At 34.6% G+C, this 18,865-nt stretch overlaps 1 protein-coding gene across 1 annotated transcript in view; it reads left to right on the forward strand.

Annotated features, from left to right (window-relative positions):
- Positions 1–4,113: 4,113 nt before the first annotated feature.
- The window catches only part of LOC129216813 (probable E3 ubiquitin-protein ligase RNF144A-A), a 33,803-nt gene continuing 19,051 nt past the window's right edge, over positions 4,114–18,865 (forward strand). Inside the window, exons 1-2 of the mRNA XM_054851029.1 lie at positions 4,114–4,194; positions 17,200–17,301. Of these exons, the coding sequence (XP_054707004.1) occupies positions 4,114–4,194; positions 17,200–17,301 (183 nt within the window). The remainder of the gene's footprint in view (positions 4,195–17,199; positions 17,302–18,865) is intronic.

Consider the following 18,865-nt stretch of genomic DNA (forward strand, 5'->3'; position numbering starts at 1 on the left):
AGCCTGAAATTGACTTCAGTTTCAAAAACACAGTTCGTGAGGGCACACTGAACCCCCGCCCGCTCTTAGTCCCATCGTTATCAAACGATGCTTAAAATACGATTTTGAGACTTATATTTCTAAAGAATTCCGGAGGAGAACTGCTAGGTTTATGTAACTTTTCACGGCGCTAGGGCATATCCATCAATCGTCGAGGTGAGGTGGACAAAAGTCTATAGTTATATTTTTCAGGTATTAATGTTGAAAAATATCCGAAAGATCCGTAGAAGCTACCCAGTTTTGTTAACGTCACCAAAGATAATATAAAATTGCGATTTTAGAAATATCCGCTTAAGTGCCCCAAAATCCTTCCTCCCCAAAAATAGCCTGTAATGGATTTCAGTTCCGAAAAATACTTTGGTTCGGAATATTTTCACGTTTCCCCTATTGTTTTCAAATCTAGTCAAAAACGGGTTTTTGAAAAAATAGTGCCTGGAAATTGTCGGAGGATAGCCGCCAGATCCCCTACCGTCACCAAAGACGGCCTAAATTTGCGTTTTAAACTTATATTTCGAAATCTTCCGATGGGAGACGATTGAATCTCCCTCCCTCTTGCAACGTCAACAAAGGTAACCCAAAATTGCGGGTTTAAAATTTCAGTTTCGGAGATTTTTCGGGAAGAACGCCGATCCTTCCTAAGCTACGGTCTTAAAAAATAGCTTCAAATTGAATTCAATTTTGAAAGAATTTTAGGAAAGAACTGCAACATTACTTTCACCTAAAGTCTCGAAAAAGTTCCTAAAATTGCGATATTTGACGTCAATTTCGAAAATTTCTCCATGCACCTTGAATATACTTGACTCTTTTGTCCTAAAGATTAACTAAAAATATTTTTCATACGCCAATTTCGATAATTTTCTTGGAGGAATCCACCTCCCCTGAACCCCTGACACCTCCCCCCATGCTTCCCCTTCCTCCGTCCCTTCTCTGATGTCACCGAAGAAAGATTATAAAATGCGTTTTTACCACTAGTAAATTTTGGTATCTATTACTTTCTTCAAAGATATTAATTGTACCTAAGGAGTTTCTTACTATAAAAAATTTCTTCCTTTTTATAAGATCATTCTTCTGTTTCCCCCTCCCCCCTTTTTTAAATTCGAACTTGGCATAGAAATTTAAAGAAAGATTTATATAGACGTTAAAGATTAGTCAAAATATGCAAATTACTCTTGAGGGGCGGCACATTAGGTCTTTGCACACGGGCGGCCGACACCCTAGGATCGGCCCTGTTACCTTTTGTGAAAGAACATTAAGTTGTGTAATCTCAATATATTTCTTTAACAATTCTTGATATTCAGAATTCCCATAAATTGTTTTCACATTCGGAACCTCGCAAAATATCGATCGACCGCTTGCACTAAATTTAGTCACCGGATCTAAAATACGCCTTTTCTTTAAATCGACTAGCAATTCAAAATGCTGCAAAAAGTCCGCCCCTATTATAGGCTTTGTAACGTCAGCTATGATAAACGGCCATCTCAATCTGCGTCCTAACCCGAAATCTAAATTTAATAACTTAGTACCGTAAGTATCAATCCCAGATCCATTTGCAGCGTACAAAGTGAATTCTTTTTTTCCGCTGTCTAAATTCAAAAAGGATTTTGGGAAACAAGAAACATCACTACCTGTGTCAATTAGATAGCTCGTTTGAGTTAAAATATCAGTGATATACAGTCTGCGACTAAATCCTGTTTTAGTAAAAGTCATAGAAACTTCCGACGATTTTGAAAAATTTGAAAATTTCGCTTCAAAAGCGCATGGTTTTACACATTTGGTAGCTTTGTCTTTAAATTTAAAATGATACCAACATAACCAATTATTCCGCTTTTCAGCTCTCAAATTAAATTGTTTACGGCCCTGAGATCGATTTGGAGACCTTGAGCGACTGCGCGTTTTTACAATTTTAGTAAGTTCGTCGACTTTCAGTTGCAATTGTTCCAACTGAATTTCAGTACTAGCAGTTTGGTATTTAAAAGTTTGCTTATCAATTGAGTTTACAACCAACCCAGTATATTCGCAAATCTTGTCTGCCATTTCCGCTAACTTTTCAAAATTTTCAGAACTGACCGCTAAAATTGTTTGCACTGGTACCGGTAACCTACGAAGCCAAATATTTTTTAAAAAATCATCATCTACATGACTCTCACTTAATTCTTTCATTTTTCGTAATAACATAGATGGAGATTTGTCACCTAATTCTAAGTCTTCAATTAATGTCTTTACTTTACGACTCTGAGAAAATTCGAACTCCGCTAACAACCTTGTGTAAGTGCGGTGTATGGTTTTTCTGGCGGCTGACATAAAATATCGGTAGCATGAGACAAAGTTTCTGCATCTAGCGACGCAACCAAATGATCGAATTGCGTTTGTTCAACCGTAACGCCAGCTAACCTAAAACTAGCTTCAAGTTGTACAAAAAATAACTTCGCATTATTAGGCGAAAAATTAGGTACTTTTACAGAAACCCTATTGCAACTTAAGTTTTCAGCACTTACTTCCTTTTGAGTCAAATTTAAATTCTCTTTTGTTTCCATACTAACATGAAACAAATATTTACTGAATTTGTAACATGAACAACTAATAGCTTAGGTACAATGCTACACTCAAGAACCTCAAAGGACACATGCACAGAAAAGCAAGACAGTTGAAAAAAATTGAAGTTTTTCGTTGAAATAAATTACCTTCCGGCGAATTGCTGCGACCCATTCTTTCTTGAAATCATTTCGCTACCAACTGATAACTGCGTGTTCAGGTCACCAATGTAGAGACAGGTAATCCAGTTGTTAAAAGCGAACATTTATTGTAAATTGCAACAAAACACATTACCATTAAAAGAAATAAATATAAATTAATCAGTTCCATCTCGGAATAATCTAACATTTACACAACACATCAATCCAGATACCGCGAGCTAGCCAACTCAGCTGGAGACTTTTAAATAAACTTTGCCAGATTTGCATGCGTTGTTTCTCTGAGTTTAGGCCGTTGCCACACAACTAAGAAAATCCTCAAAATTACATTAAAATACTATCAAACTAGAACAATACTCAAAAAAACTCATTGGAACAGAGTAATTAATTTGAATAATTTAACTTTCAAAAACATTAATTATAAACAAATCTAAATAAACAAACCCTCAAAAGTACATCAAAACTACTAAAACTGGATAAATAAATTCAAAAAATCGGCATTAAAACAAATTAACGCATCATAGTAATAAATTCGAATAATTTAATACTCAAAAACACTAATTATAAACAAATCTAAATAAATAAACCTTCAAAAATACATTAGAATACTACTTAAACTAGATAAATAAAGTCTACAAAACACGATAAAATCGCAGTAAAGCAATTAATTAACTCATCAGAACAGAGTAATTATTTGAATCATTTAGTCATCAAAAACACTAATTATAAACAAATAAACCCTCAAAAATACATTTAAAAAGCTACTAAAACTAGAAGAAAAAAATACTAAAAAACACGACATGAAAGGCAATACAACAAATAATCAACCCATCAAAACGGGGTAATTAATGAAAAAATAAGCATTCAAAAACACCATTTTCAATGACACTAGGTTAGTAAAAAAGTTATTCGCTCTTTTTCATCGGTAGAACGAAAGTAATAACGTATAGGCTTTGAGGCCAAAAAATTTAGCAACAGTTGAAAAAAAGGAAAAAAAAACATAAAGTTACAATATTAAAAATATAAAACGGCATGGCTGCCAAATTACTGTCCCCGATGTGCGGAATAATCCAATAGCATCTGAGCCGCGAAAAATAAAAAAAACGATTTAAAAGCATAAATTTAGAATTCAATCAAATATTAGCCTTTATGAAATTCATTATTTTTATAAAATTATACAAAACAAGGGGCTCATGTAACATGAAAAACACTACTAACCATGCCGTTTTATGAGAAAAATTACATACAGAATGAAATAAATGAAACACTAAAAAGTGATACTCACAGCTTCCAGGGAATCCATAGATAGAGTGGGGATCTTGCGATCCCATACATTGAAATAAAATAATTAATAAAATGCATTAATGATTAAAAAGAAAATACCATGAGCGATGTTTCAACGTGGAGCGATTTCCGAGATGGGATAAGAGGGACGGAAGACCCCCGGCAGACCGGTTCGGAGAGGGTGAGTAAGGTTGCCGGTTAGAATTCCGAGGAGCAGAGCAGAGCAGGGTTGCCATCGGAAAATCTGTTATCGCCAAAACAGCTCGCGGAAGGGTTGAGTAGGGTTGCCGGTGGGAATCTGGAGGAGCAGGGTTGCAACTGAAAAATCGTTTATCGCCAAAATTTGGCAACGTCGCCAAGAGTCTATCAAATCGAAATGTTCCCATATTGAGTATTTACTTACGGCTTTCGGCCGCATATTATATCAATAGTTATCAGGTAAACATCCTCCATAAAAGTTAAAGCTTGAATACGGGCTCCCATGTTTTCGCCACTTGGTGGCGCCCTTGTCACAATCTCTCATTGGCGGGAAATTTGAAGAAGGTTCTAGAAATCGTCGCATTGCTCATGCTAGATATGCGTGGACCAATGAGCATTGAGCACGTGTCATGAACTTGTGTTCTTAAGGTGAATCGCTGTTACATTCGTGGCTATCGATCTCTCTATCCATCTGTCTAAGTATGTGATTGTGAAGCCATTGGAACAGTATGAAAACTGGTTTACTATTAATTCCGCAGTTGTATCAGCGCGAGTGCAGTATGGAAGAGTAATAGAATGATGTTACATTAAAGGGTAGTATTTTCGGCCTACTCTTGAGGTGTAGGGTATTAAGTTGAATTTCTCCATGATGGATTTCTAGAGGGTATATGATGTGGAACTTAGTCCACAGTCATTTTGCTTACTACTTGGAAAGTAGTACTCGCCATTGTATACAGGATTCGTTTTAGGTAGCTAATTGGAGGGTATAGTATAGTGCAATATTTAGACATCTTTCTTACTGTTTCTATTAGTGCAATACTTAGAATATCCAATGGCCCAGTTCATTCTTTATATTAACATGTATTTTACATAACACTTTTTGCCTCAATAAAGGCTTTTGTTATTTTATACAATCGAATCTTTCTTACAACTTTTGTCACATTTACACTCACAATTTTACATGAGTTTTCTTTCAACAATGTGACAAGTACGAGCCCAGATTTGAAATGAACTGCCGTCACTCAAAATAGTCACGTTAACACATGTATTAAACCATGGCCCCACTAAATACGCTTACAGGCCTTGACAATTTTCGACTTTTCTGTGTTAAACCGATGCAGCTCATGCATCATCCACCAATAAATGTCGACGTTTCAATGCAGCTCATGTATCCACCAATCATAATCAATGTTTCAAAGTTTTTTTATATTTTTGATTGGACGTCGCCCATTTTGACCGCAAGCAGCGCCACTGGGAACCCCTGCACCACAGGGCAAATCAATGGCAAAGTAATGGAAACAGGGGTGCCCTGTAGCGCCCTCTTTGTTGGCATGGGTTTCAGCGATTGTCATGGCCTGTAAGAATTAAGTGGCGCCATGATTGAACTAAACTCTGTGGCACAGCAAGCCCCAGGGTTGTAGTTTTGGCCGGACAAAGCCGATTTTGGTCATGCCACTGGCAAAAACCAGTTAAAACCATTCAAAATTGGATTTAACCACCATAGATCTGGACAAAACTGATTTTGTCCAAGCCAGTTTTAACCAGTTCTACCCATGGTTAAAACCACCACTGGCCAAAATTCTTACAACCCTGACAGAGGCCAGTGCCCATTTTGGTTTACGAGACGCTGGAGTGCAAAGCAGAACCCCCAGGGTTTAATTCCCAAGCACACTGAGTGCTCGTTTTATCAACCCACTCAAAACATGTATAAAGGAATCTAGTTTTAGGTATCCAGTTAGCTTAAAACCCAGAAATATCTCCTTAAATTTTTTTTGTTTTAATTTTTACAAACAAAAAATATTTTTGTAACTGAAAATATTCTTTTCAGTAAGATTGTTAGCATTCGGCTGTTATTGTTTGAAAACAGAGTTTATTTAGTTTTTTATGTTTCCTCAATGCCACTTTTCCTGCAGAATATTAGCATTTTTCTGTAATTGTGCAGCAATCTCCTAGCATGTGCTTTTGGTTTATGATGTTTCTTTTTATTTTCTTATTAGTATATAATTGAAAGCATATTGAGTGAAAACACAAAGTTATTTTTAGTACAAATATGATTCATTTATTGTATCAATCTGTATGGTAAATGGGCCATTTCACAGCATATTTTCCAAATGTAGAGTCCTCAATATGACACTTTTTTTGCCATAACCATTTAGTGTTTAGAATTAATTACGAATTTTCCCCTTAGAAATATTGTCTCTCAGTTCATATTCTCTCAATGATATTTCAGACTTGAGAGTAACCAATTAACGCTACTGTATAGGTTTCATTTTGTGATTTTTTTTTTTTTTTTTTGAATGAATAAATACTATAAGGGAAATTATGGACCTCATTTATGGAATATCCTCAGCCCAATACACACACAATTGTTTTAAAAGAACCCAGAAATTTATGTTGAAAATGATAATGGGTCATTCCGACGAAAATGGTACATTTCATGTCTGGCACTTTTGGATTTTTTACAGAAAATTTGATAGTCAATATGACTTAAACATATTTTTTTCTTTATTCTTCATGCAGTTTTGTATCATGAGGTATTTTTTGTTTTTAATATTTTGATTTAGGAATTTTTTAAAAAAAGATTATGTTAGTCAAAAGGGCAAAATCTTGATGTCCCAGCTTCAAAACAGTGACAGTTAAAAAGTGATTTAAGTAATTGCTTAGATGCAATAACAAAAAAAAAAAAAAAAAAAAAAAAAAAAATCCAATTACATTGCAACACCTTTATTGTAACAATTTAGACAATAAATTTTTTTTAGAAAAATATTTTTTTAATGAAAATGCAGGGAATTTACAATTGTCCCTACAGTTTACAAATTTTAAAATGTCCACTCTGTTACAGTCATTAAAAAATAAAAAAATATTTTTACAAAAAAACTAGCAATATTTTTGAGATGACCAGATGGTAAAAACTAAATGTTTAGCTAACCCTAGTGGATTCAACAGTCAACAAGCAAGGTACAAGATAGTAAACAAGTCTACTTATGCTATTGATGTTTTTTAAAAAGCTTAGCTTAACAAATTTATAGAAAAATTGAATGAAATACAAAATTTTATAAAATGAAACATTGTCTATATATTTTCTCTGCTTAAACATAAAGATTACTTCTATCTTCAATAATAGTGTTCACTCTGTTACACGTATGTCCACTCTGTTACAGGAATATTTTAACTGACTTGATTGTAATTTTTTTTTAAATATTTAATTTAAAGGTTATTTTGCATAGAACTACACAATTACTAACTAAAATAATCCAATTTCAATCTTTTTTCAAGTTTGTTTCATGCAGTGTTGGGCATCAACTAAAAAAATCAACTAAATTTGTAATTGATTGATTAGTTGACTAAAGTAATCTGACTCCCATTTAGTTCAGACTAATATTTTAAAAATTTAATTCAATTGCAGACGAAGATTAACGTTAGTTTAAACTAACTCGTTAGTTGACTAAAAAAACTAATTTAGTTCTGATTGATTTAGTTCAGATTAAGTTAATCAGATTGAATTTAATCAAACTAAAAGTAATCAGATTAAAAGTAATCAAATTGATTTGATTACTTTTTTAATTCAGATTAAATTCGTAAAATATAAATATCACATGAACAGAGGTACATTTGTATTTCTACGTGTATATATGAGCCGCTCAGAAGCCAATGCGGTTAAGTCCATTTTTTGATATTTTCTGATTTTTGGAAATTTTGATGAAATAAATAATAATCTTCTTAGTTAATAAAAGGATTTACTCATTGGTTACTTTTTTCTAGGTTAGACAGTCCTTTTTTTAATAGCTTCTGAATATATTGTATGATAATTTCAGAAGCCATTGTGAATAAGTCCACCTTTTATCAATATTTTTTTTTACATAAACCCTGAAATAAAAGTTAAATTATTCTTCTTCTTTCGATATTTGTTGGCAACACTGAAAAACAAGAAATTCATAGTAACTTTAATTGTCACCTTCTAATTAGAATTGTTTGAGTTTTATGCATGTGCGTCAGAACATAAAAATATTACGTTGAAGTGTTTGCGAAAATTATTGTGTTATCAAAAACATTAAATAAATTTTCTTTAATAACTGTAAAAATTCTGACTTTTTAAAATAATAAAATAGATTTATTGTAAGGGTATAAAAACTAAAAATGTCTATGGAAATAGAACACAGTGAAAGTGATGTGATATTTCATTCTAATTCAAGGAGAGTTGACCGTATTGATTCTGATACATCGTCAGATAACGAAGATACTTAAAATCATCAAAATAACAGAAAAGTTGGTAGAAAACACAGCAGAAATCCTGGGAAATGGTCGAGAAATGTTGAGAAACAAAAAAGGATACAAGGTAAACAATATAAAAATAGAAATAAAAGAAAAATTCCTGCAAAGAAATTTGATAATAAACCTTTTAACTGTTTACGACTTTGTAATCGCAAGATAACCTTTTATCAAAGAAAACAGGCGATGAAACATTTTTACAAGCTTATGATCATTATAAGCAAAATATATTTTTAAGTGGGTTAATTAGAGTCCATGTTATCAAAAGACAACGACCCAGGAATAACACCAATGGACCAAGATCTCAGTCTTTTGAATATTTTATTAGACTTAATGGCCAAGATGTTGGTGTTTGCAAAAAATATTTTATAGAAACATATCAAATAGGTAACGGGCAACTATATAATTGCTATTTAAAGGAAGATCTGAAGGCCCACCAGGAGCAACATATTCCAGGTAACAAAATAGATGATTCCCATGTCAGAAAACATATAAGTTCCTTTCCTGCTATTTCAAGCAATTATACAAGTCATAATCCCAGACGCAAATACTTAAATTCAGACCTTTCTATTGTAAAAGAAAGAACCCTTTCAGAGTTATAGAAATGAAATCCACAAGAATTTTTTCCGCAAAACCATTGGAAGAAGCTGTTACCAGCAGAAAAAAATCAACAAGTAGACGAACAGTCAATTGGCTTAATATGAGATGGATAAAATTGGAAAGGTCAAACCCAAGCAGCATTAAGTTCAAACATAATTTTGACGAGGTTGACACCTTTCATGTTATTTTATTATTTTTACATAAATTTCTTATCTTTTTCAGCTGCCAAAAGGTATAAGTCCTAAAATTTTTACGATGCTGTCATTATTTCAATAAATACTTACGTTTTTATTTATACATCCTGTACATATTTTGTTTTTTTGTAAAGTTTACACCTCGAAAAAAGACTGTATACACTTTTCCAATTAAATTAATAAACCAAGAATTTTAAAAACTAATGCATCAAAAAACATTACTTTTCTCAATTTTTGTGTTTTGGACTTGACCGCATTGGCTTCTGAGCGGCTCATATATATTTATGCAAGCATACACGAGTTAATGCGTGTACATACGACTACGTGCGGGTATATACGTATATAAACGTGTTATCCCGCGTATGTTCGTGTACGGAGGTATATTTGAAATTTTAAGTAAATATACATATTTATGTGTGCATACACCAGTAAATACGTGTATATACGAGTATGTACGTGTATATAAGAGTATGTACGTGTACACATGAGAATATGCGTCTAGATACATGTTACCTCGAGTATACTCGTGTAAAAAGGTACATTTGTATTTCTACGTCATATTCCAGCGTGCGTATACGAGAAAGTACGTGTATATACAAGTATGTTCGTGCACACACGAGAATATGCTTATAGATATGTGTTACCCCGAATATACTCGTGTAAAGAGGTACATTTCTATTTAAACGTGTATATACATATTTATGCAGGCATATACGAGAAAATACGTGTATATACGAGTAAGTACGTGCACACACGACAATAGGCTTATAGATACGTGTTTAACCCGAGTATACTCGTGTAAGATGGCACATTTGTATTTTTACGTGTATGTGCATATTTATGCGTTTATAAGCGAGTAAATACGTGTATATACGAGTATGTACGTGTACACACGATTATGCGTATAGATACGTGTTACCCCGAGTATACTCGTGTACAGAGGTAATTTTGCTTTTAATTGTGTATATACATATTTATGCGTACACACAAGCTAAGATACGTGTATATACGTGTACACATGAGAAAATGCGTATAGATACGTGTTACTCCGAGTATACTCGTGTAAAGAGGTACATTTGTATTTCTACGTTTATATACATATTTAAGCGTGCATATACGAGAAGGTACGTGTATATACAAGTATGTTCATGTACACAGGAGAATATACTTATATATACGTGTTACCCCGAGTATACTCATGTACAGAGGTAAATTTCTATTTAAACGTGTATTTACATATCGATGCATGCATATACGAGAAAACACGTGTATATACGAGTAAGTACGTGCACACATGATAATAGTCTTATAGATACTTCTTTAACCCGAGTATACTCGTGTAACATGGCACATTTGTATTTCTACGTGTATGTGCATATTTATGCGTTTATAAACGAGTAAATACGTGTATATACGAGTATGTACGTGTACACACGATTATGCGTATAGATACGTGTTACCCCGAGTATACTCGTGTATAGAGGTAAATTTGCTTTTAATTGTGTATATACATATTTATGCATGCACACAAGCGAAGATACGTGTATATACGTGTACACATGAGAATATGCGTATAGATATGTGTTACCCCCAGTATACTCGTGTAAAGAGCTACATTTGTATTTCTACGTTTATATACATATTTAAGCGTGCATATACGAGAAAGTACGTGTATATACAAGTATGTTCGAGTACACACGAGAATATGCATATAGATACGTGTTAACCCGAGTATACTCGTGCACAGAGGTGAATTCGTATTTAATCTAGTACATGCACTTTTATGCGTGCATATGCGAGAAAAGACAAGTATATACGAGTATGTTCATGTACGCACGAGAATATGCGTATAGATACGTGTTTAATCCGAGTATACTCGTGTACAGAGGTACATTTGTACTTGTATGTTAAAATGCATATTTATGCGTGCATACACGAGTTATACGTGTATATACGAGTAAGTACGTGTACATACGAGTATTTTTGTACATATACGTGTATATACGTGTTGACTCGACGATATTCGTGTATACAGGAATTTTGTATTTCTACGTGTATATACCTACAAGTACGTGTGAACACAAGTAAATATGTGTATATACGATACATATTTGTAAACACGAGTTTATACGTAAAAATACGTGTTATCCCGAGTATATTCGTTCACGGAGATATGTTTAATTTCTAAGTGTATGTACAAATTTATTTGTGCATACACGAGTAAATACATGTATACACGAGTATATACGTGTACACAAAGAAATATACGTATGGATACGTGTTAATCCGAGTATACTCGTGAACAGAGGTAAATTTGTATTTAAACGTATATATACATATTTATGCATGCATATACGAGAAAATACGTGTATAATCGAGTAAGTTCGTGTACAAGCGAGAATAGATGTCTAGGTTCTTTTTTTAGCCCGAGTATACTTGTGTACAATGGTACATTTGTATTTCTATGTGTATATGCATATTTGTGCGTTTATACATAAATAAATGCGTGTATAAACGAGTATGTACGTAAACACACGAGAGAATATGTGTATAGATACTTGTTAACCCGAATATACTCGTGTACAGAGAAATTTGCTTTGTATATACATATTTATGCGTGCATATAAGAGAATACGAGTATGCACGTATTCACACGAGTATATGCGTATAGATAAATGTTACACTGAGTATACTCGTGTGTAGAGGTCGTTGTATTTACACGAGAATATGCGTATAGATAAATGTTACACCGAGTATACTCGTGTGTAGAGGTATATTTGTATTTAAGATTGCATATACATTTTTATGCGTGCATACATGAGAAAATACAAGTATATACGAGTATGTACGTGCACACACAAGAATATGCGTATAGATACGTGTTTAACCCGAGTATACTCGAGTAGAGAGGTACATTTGTATTTTTGGTTAAAATACATATTTATGCGTGCATACACGAGTTAGTACGTGTATATACGAGTAAGTACGTGTATATACGAGTAAGTACGTGTATATACGAGTGTGTACGTGTATATACGGAGCTGTACGTGTTAACCTGAGTATATTCGTGTCTACAGGAATTTTGTATCTCTACGTGCAAACAGAAGTAAATATGTGTATATACGAGTTCGTAAGTGTAAACACGAAATTTTGCGTATAAATACGTATTTCCCGAGTCTATTAGTGCACGGATTTATATTCAAACTTCTAAGTGTACACAATGTTTATCAGTACAGCGTTTACAGATTTTCAGGGCAGATAGAGTACACCTAGACGGGGGGAAACACATAGCATTGCATGGTCGGAAACACTTTCCTGGCGCGGTAGTGACAACACCAATCACCAAAAAGACAAAACACGAATAAGAGAAGAGAACGTGGTCAGAATCTTTAGTACAGCAAAAAACTAAGGAAAAATAAAATTAAGGGGCCAACGATCATCATCAAAGAAGGTGTTCGAAATTACGACCCCGCCTGTAATATCGAAATCTAGCAAAAATACCGGGCGGGTCCCGGACTTCCTGGTGGAACAAAAACCACGTGTGCGCATGCACCGTCATCTGATGCTTCGGTTTACGTAGCAACATCTGTTGTATGCACCAGACAAATCTTAGCAGTATTTTTGCTGCATTAAAAATAATAAACATGTTTTCTCCTCTTAATCGTTCCCTGTCTCACGCTTTGTGTCGTCACTATCGCGTCTAGGTGCACTGTATCTGCCCTGAAGGTATGTAAACGCTGTACTGATACATCCTGTATACTTATTTATGTGTGCAAACACGAGTAAATACTTGTATATACGAGTATGTTCGTGTACATACTAGAATTTGTGTATGGATACGTGTTAACCCGACTAAATTCGCGTACAAAGGTAAATTTGTATTTAAACGTTTATATACATATTTATGCATGCATATACGAGAAAATACGTGTACAAACGAGTAAGTGCGATTCCACACGAAAAAAGACATAGATACGTGTTTAATCTGAGTATACTCGTGTACAATGGTACATTTGTATTTCTACGCGTATATGCATCTTTATGCATTTTTGCACGAGTAAATACGTGTATATACGAGTGTGTACTTGTACACACGAGAATATGCGTATAGATACGTGTTACCCCAAGTGTACTCGTGTACAGAGGTAAATTAGCTTTTAAACGTGTATATATATTCATGCGTGCATATAAGAAAAAATACTTGTATTTTCGAGTATGTACGTGTACAGACGAGAATATGCGTATAGATACTTGTTTGACCCGAGTATACTCGTGTACAGACGTACATTTGTATTTGTAAGTTAAAATACATATTTATGATGCATACACGAGTTAATGCGTGTATATACGAGTAAGTACGTGTATATACGAGTATGTGCGTGTATACACGTATGTAAACGTGTTAATCCGAGTAAATACGTTTACACACTAATTTTGTATTTGCCACGTGTATGTACATCAAAGTACGTCCAAACACAAGTAAATACGTGTATATACGAGTATATAAGTGTAACTTGTTATCCCGAGTATATTGGTGTACAGATGTATATTTTTATGTCCAAGTGTATGTCAATTGCAGATACAAAGAGGGGTCATGAAGGTCAGGACCCGCTACCCCCCCCCCCCCCCCCCACCCCGCGGGGAAAATTTTGAACGTTTGCTTGAAAAATACAAAAAAAAATATCGAAACCATGAGAAAATGTAATAATCTTTTTGAATTTTTTTTTTGGTGGGGGGGGGGGGGGGGGGGCATTACAGTAGAACCTCGATAATTTGAATTAATTGGAATCTGACCCAATCCGGAATATCGAAAATCCGGAGAATGAAAAAAACAAAACAAAATAAAACATACTCACTGAAAATCACCTTAAAAGGAAACACATAGAATTACAAATAAACAGTAAACATGTCTACTTTATTATTACAAAGTGTGTAATCTTCTCCTGTGACAGTTCAATTTTTCCCTGTCGAGTAAAACAAATTGATTCAAAAGTTGCATTGCGAAGAAAATGGAACTCAATCAACGACATAACACGGTCTTGCCCGTGAGAGGGTTAAATAAATATTTAATTATTATGGTATTTTGACGATCGCTCTTTAAATGTAAAGGGAAATCGGTCAAATCGATCGAGCCGGATTATCCGGTGATCCAGACTAGCGGGGTCCGTAGCGCCGACTTCAAATTTGTAAGGTTTGTTTTTGAAAAATTTTCGTGTTTTAATAGGTTTTCTGAAGGTGGGGGAGTCCCCCAGAATATGAGGGACTTTCTTATTTAAGGAGGGGTATCCCCTTACGTAAGTTACTCAGAAACAGACCATGCATCAGCCATCTGGATAAAAAAATTCAAGCATTTTATTCGAATAAGATCAGAAGTGGTGTGGCCTACAGGGGGGGGGGGGTTCGCGTTTTTAACCACCCCCCATAATTTGAGTGGAGTGAATTTCTTTTTCAGACGGGGGCATCCCTTCATATAAGTAACTGCAATAGGGAATAGGCATCGGCTATCTGGATATGAAAAAAATCAAGCCTTTCTTCCAGTACTAGTGGTACCCGCACGGCTTTGCCCGTAATAGAAAATTAAAAGGTCTTTTGGTCCGCCTGTATATTTACAAATAATGTATGGTGAATTTTATCGCCAATTGGCTTATGCCCATGTTATGGTTCCAGGTTATGGTAATCTCGTCCATCTTATGATAATTTTGTTCCTAAAATCGGAATAGAAAAAGAACTACATCGAATTTTCGAAAAATCGCTTCGAGGTGCACACCCCCATGATACAAAAACTTTGCCAAATTTCATGAAAATCGGCCGAACGGTCTAGGCGCTATGCGCGTCACAAAGATCCAGACACCCAGACATCCTCCGGACAGAGAGACTTTCAGCTTTATTATTATTAAAGATAGTGAAAAAGGGCTTAAAATTTTAATAGAAAATTAATACAATGGAATTTTCGAAAAATCGCTTCGAGGTGCACACCCCCATGCTTCAAACTAATTGTGTGTCAAATTTCATGAAAATCGGCTGAACGGTCTAGGCGCTATGCGCGTCACAGAGATCCAAACATCCATACAGAGAGACTTTCAGGTTTGTTATTTAAAAAGAAAGGAAAAGGAGAAACATAAAGAAGTAAAGAAAAGAAAGATAAAGAAAGATAATTTTCAGAACAAATTCTTTCCCATTTTATTAAATTTCTGTAAAAAATGGGCTTAAAATTGGAATAGAAAAAGAACAAAATCGAATTTTCGAAAAATCGCTTCAAGGTGCACACCACTATGCAACAAACTAACTGTGTGCCAAATTTCATGAAAATCGGCCGAACGGTCTAGGCGCTATGCGCGTCACAAAGATCCAGACACCCAGACATCCTCCGGACAGAGAGACTTTCAGCTTTATAAGATAGTGAAAAAGGGCTTAAAATTTTAATAGAAAATTAATACAATGGAATTTTCGAAAAATCGCTTCGAGGTGCACACCCCCATGCTTCAAACTAATTGTGTGTCAAATTTCATGAAAATCGGCTGAACGGTCTAGGCGCTATGCGCGTCACAGAGATCCAAACATCCATACAGAGAGACTTTCAGGTATGTTCTTTCAGAAAAGAAAGATAAAGAAAGATAATTTTCAGAACAAATTCTTTCCCATTTTATTAAATTTCTGTGAAAAATGGGCTTAAAATTGGAATAGAAAAAGAACAAAATCGAATTTTCGAAAAATCGCTTTGAGGTGCACACCACTATGCAACAAACTAACCGTGTGCCAAATTTCATGAAAATCGGCCGAACGGTCTAGGCGCTATGCGCGTCACAAAGATCCAGACATACAGATATCCTCCGGACAGAGAGACTTTCAGCTTTATTATTAGTAAAGATAAAGAAGATAAAAGATAAAGAAGACCAAAAGCAGTATTGTATACCAAATGGGGGCGGGGGGGGGGGGGTAGTGTGGGTCATGTTGCAAACTGCGTCACTCCAAAGGGGATGTTATTAAAAATTATTGATTTTTTAAGGTCTTAAATCGGTAAGGGGGGCAGCCCCCCAACCCCCAATGTCCCCCCCCCCGTAACACATTAGGAGCTACTTAATATTCATTGGGGGGTGGAGAAGAGAAAGGAACCCCTTAAAGAATCTAAACGCAATCTGTAGTTTTAACAGTGTAGATTTATTTCAATCTGATTAGATTTAGTATAAATTTTAATCTGACGAAATTTAATCTGATTACTTTAGTTGACTAAATCAATCTGATTAAATTCAATCTGATTAATTTAATCTGAACTAAATCAATCAGAACTAAATTAGTTTTTTTAGTCAACTAACGAGTTAGTTTAAACTAACGTTAATCTTCGTCGGCAATTGAATTAAATTTTTAAAATATTAGTCTGAACTAAATGGGAGTCAGATTACTTTAGTCGATAGAGGATTTAGTTGATTAATGCCCAACACTGGTTTCATGTAATAATCTAACTTTTGCAAATGATTTTTTAAAATTTTTGTATTTTTGAGTAAGATAAGTAGCAATAAAACTGAAATGTGCCTTTTACAATGACATTTTAAGCATTTGTATGAAAGATATGTTTCATTTCTTTATATTAAACAAAAAAAAATTAAAAAAAAAATTGAAAATTTTGAGTTTGTTGTTGTCTTTAAATGTGTAACAGAGTGGACAAAATCTTTCATTTCTGATAAAAGAACTGAGAAAATTGGATATTAATACCAAGTTGAGCTAATTAATTTTTATAGTTCAGCTAAATTTAAACCCTTTTGCCATTATTTGACATTAATTTTTGTTGGATTAGATGACTTCGAAAAAAAAAAAACTTTTGAAAACTGAAATGTACCATGTTCACCGGAATGACCCTAATACATTTGTGGGTTCATTTTCCTGTTGAGAATTTTTGATGTGACTTTTATTCATTTTCTCTTCCCCAGTGTCTCCAACAGTACCTGAGGATCAACATTAGGGAAGGGAACGTGACCGTCACTTGTCCCGATGCAGATTGTATCGTCACGGGAAAAATCTTAATTTCAGAAGTGAGTGTTTAATTTTTAATTCTTAAACTTATTTTCTTCTACAAATGCAAAAATATCCAGTGCTCAATGCATTAGACATAGACAACAACTAATGACTCTGTTGCAAGATTGTTGGGATTTCTAAATTGTATTATACATTCTTAAAGCCTATTTTATTAACATATGAAAAATAACATCTCGTTATTTTTGTCTTTTGTAAATTCCCGTCTTTGCCTTACAAATTCACAAATGAGGCTGTGAGAAGCAAATGAATGTTTGTGCCAAAACTGGAAATATCGAGATGTCCTAGTGCAAATGTTAGGAGAACCTGTTCTTTGTTTTGGGGCAAGAGATGGTACTAGTAGCTCTCATAGGAACTGTTATATAGCAGGATTTGGAAAAAAATGTAAGGAAAGTCTACTCAGGATCTGACGTGTTTTACTCAAAACTTAGTCTACTTACGTCCCTTTGCTTCTCACTGCCTCAAATGTTGATTTCATCATTGTGAAGTATTTCCCAATCTTCCCTGCTTCAAGTCATGTAAGTGTGAAGTTCCTTTAACATGCTATTGACTGTTGTTCTAACATAATGAAGATTTTAAAGTCTTGAATGTTGTCCCCCCCCCCCAGAGCCGGCCTTAGCGCATGCGGGGCCCGATTGGAGAATTCTAGAGGGGCCCTTTACAGAATAATTGTACAAATTGAACTGTGCCGTCGATTTTTCCGAGGCGGGCAAGGAATCGAAACTGCCGCAATTATCCGTCTTTTTTCAATTGTTTGATTTTTACTTATATGTTTTTCTTAAAAAAGAAATCAATGAATGCTCACAAAAATAAGTGAATTTTTAGAACGTAGTTAAGTAACTCTGAGGTTCTTTATACACAATCATAGGCGGCTGGTGCAAGAAAAAAGTGTGTATTGTGGAGGTGGGGGTTCAAAAAAAAGGGGGGCAAGCAGCGCCCCGATGCTAATTTTTTCCATTATTTTTGTGTAAAATCGGACTAGGTTATGGAATTTTAACATGCTAATTGAATAACTTCCAAAAAGAATGTGGAATGCAGGCTCCAAAATCCGGACGGATGACCAACGTAGACTTCCCTCTTCCAACCCAAAGTTCTATTTTCGTGAAATAACAAGAGAAAAGTCCATTTAGTTAGAATTTTTAGTCCTTATTTGTTTTCGTGAAATAAGTCAATGCACCCAGTAAAAATCTTTTTTCTGTCGATCATTATTGTTAGCAAGTCCCTTCACTCTTGGAAATAAGCGGGAAGTTGCCCCCCCCCCCCGTACGAGCATGGGCGGATTTATGGGGGGGCAGAGGGGGGCAATGCCCCCCAGTTTTGGGAGGACTTTATATAATAACAACACATCTTCCAAAAAAAATCTTTAAAAAACATTATTTTTTCTTTTTTGACTAGTTCATAAGGGCATGGGTGGACTTATAGGAGGGGGGGGCATAGGGGCAATGCCCCCAGTTTTGGGAGGACTTGAAATAGTAACAACACATCTTCCAAAATCTTAAAACAAAAAAAATGATTATTTTTTTCTTTTTTGAGTACATAATACAATGAAAATGAAGAGAATAG

This window comes from Uloborus diversus, chromosome 2 (assembly GCF_026930045.1).
Source record: "Uloborus diversus isolate 005 chromosome 2, Udiv.v.3.1, whole genome shotgun sequence".
Taxonomy (NCBI): Eukaryota; Metazoa; Arthropoda; class Arachnida; order Araneae; family Uloboridae; genus Uloborus; species Uloborus diversus.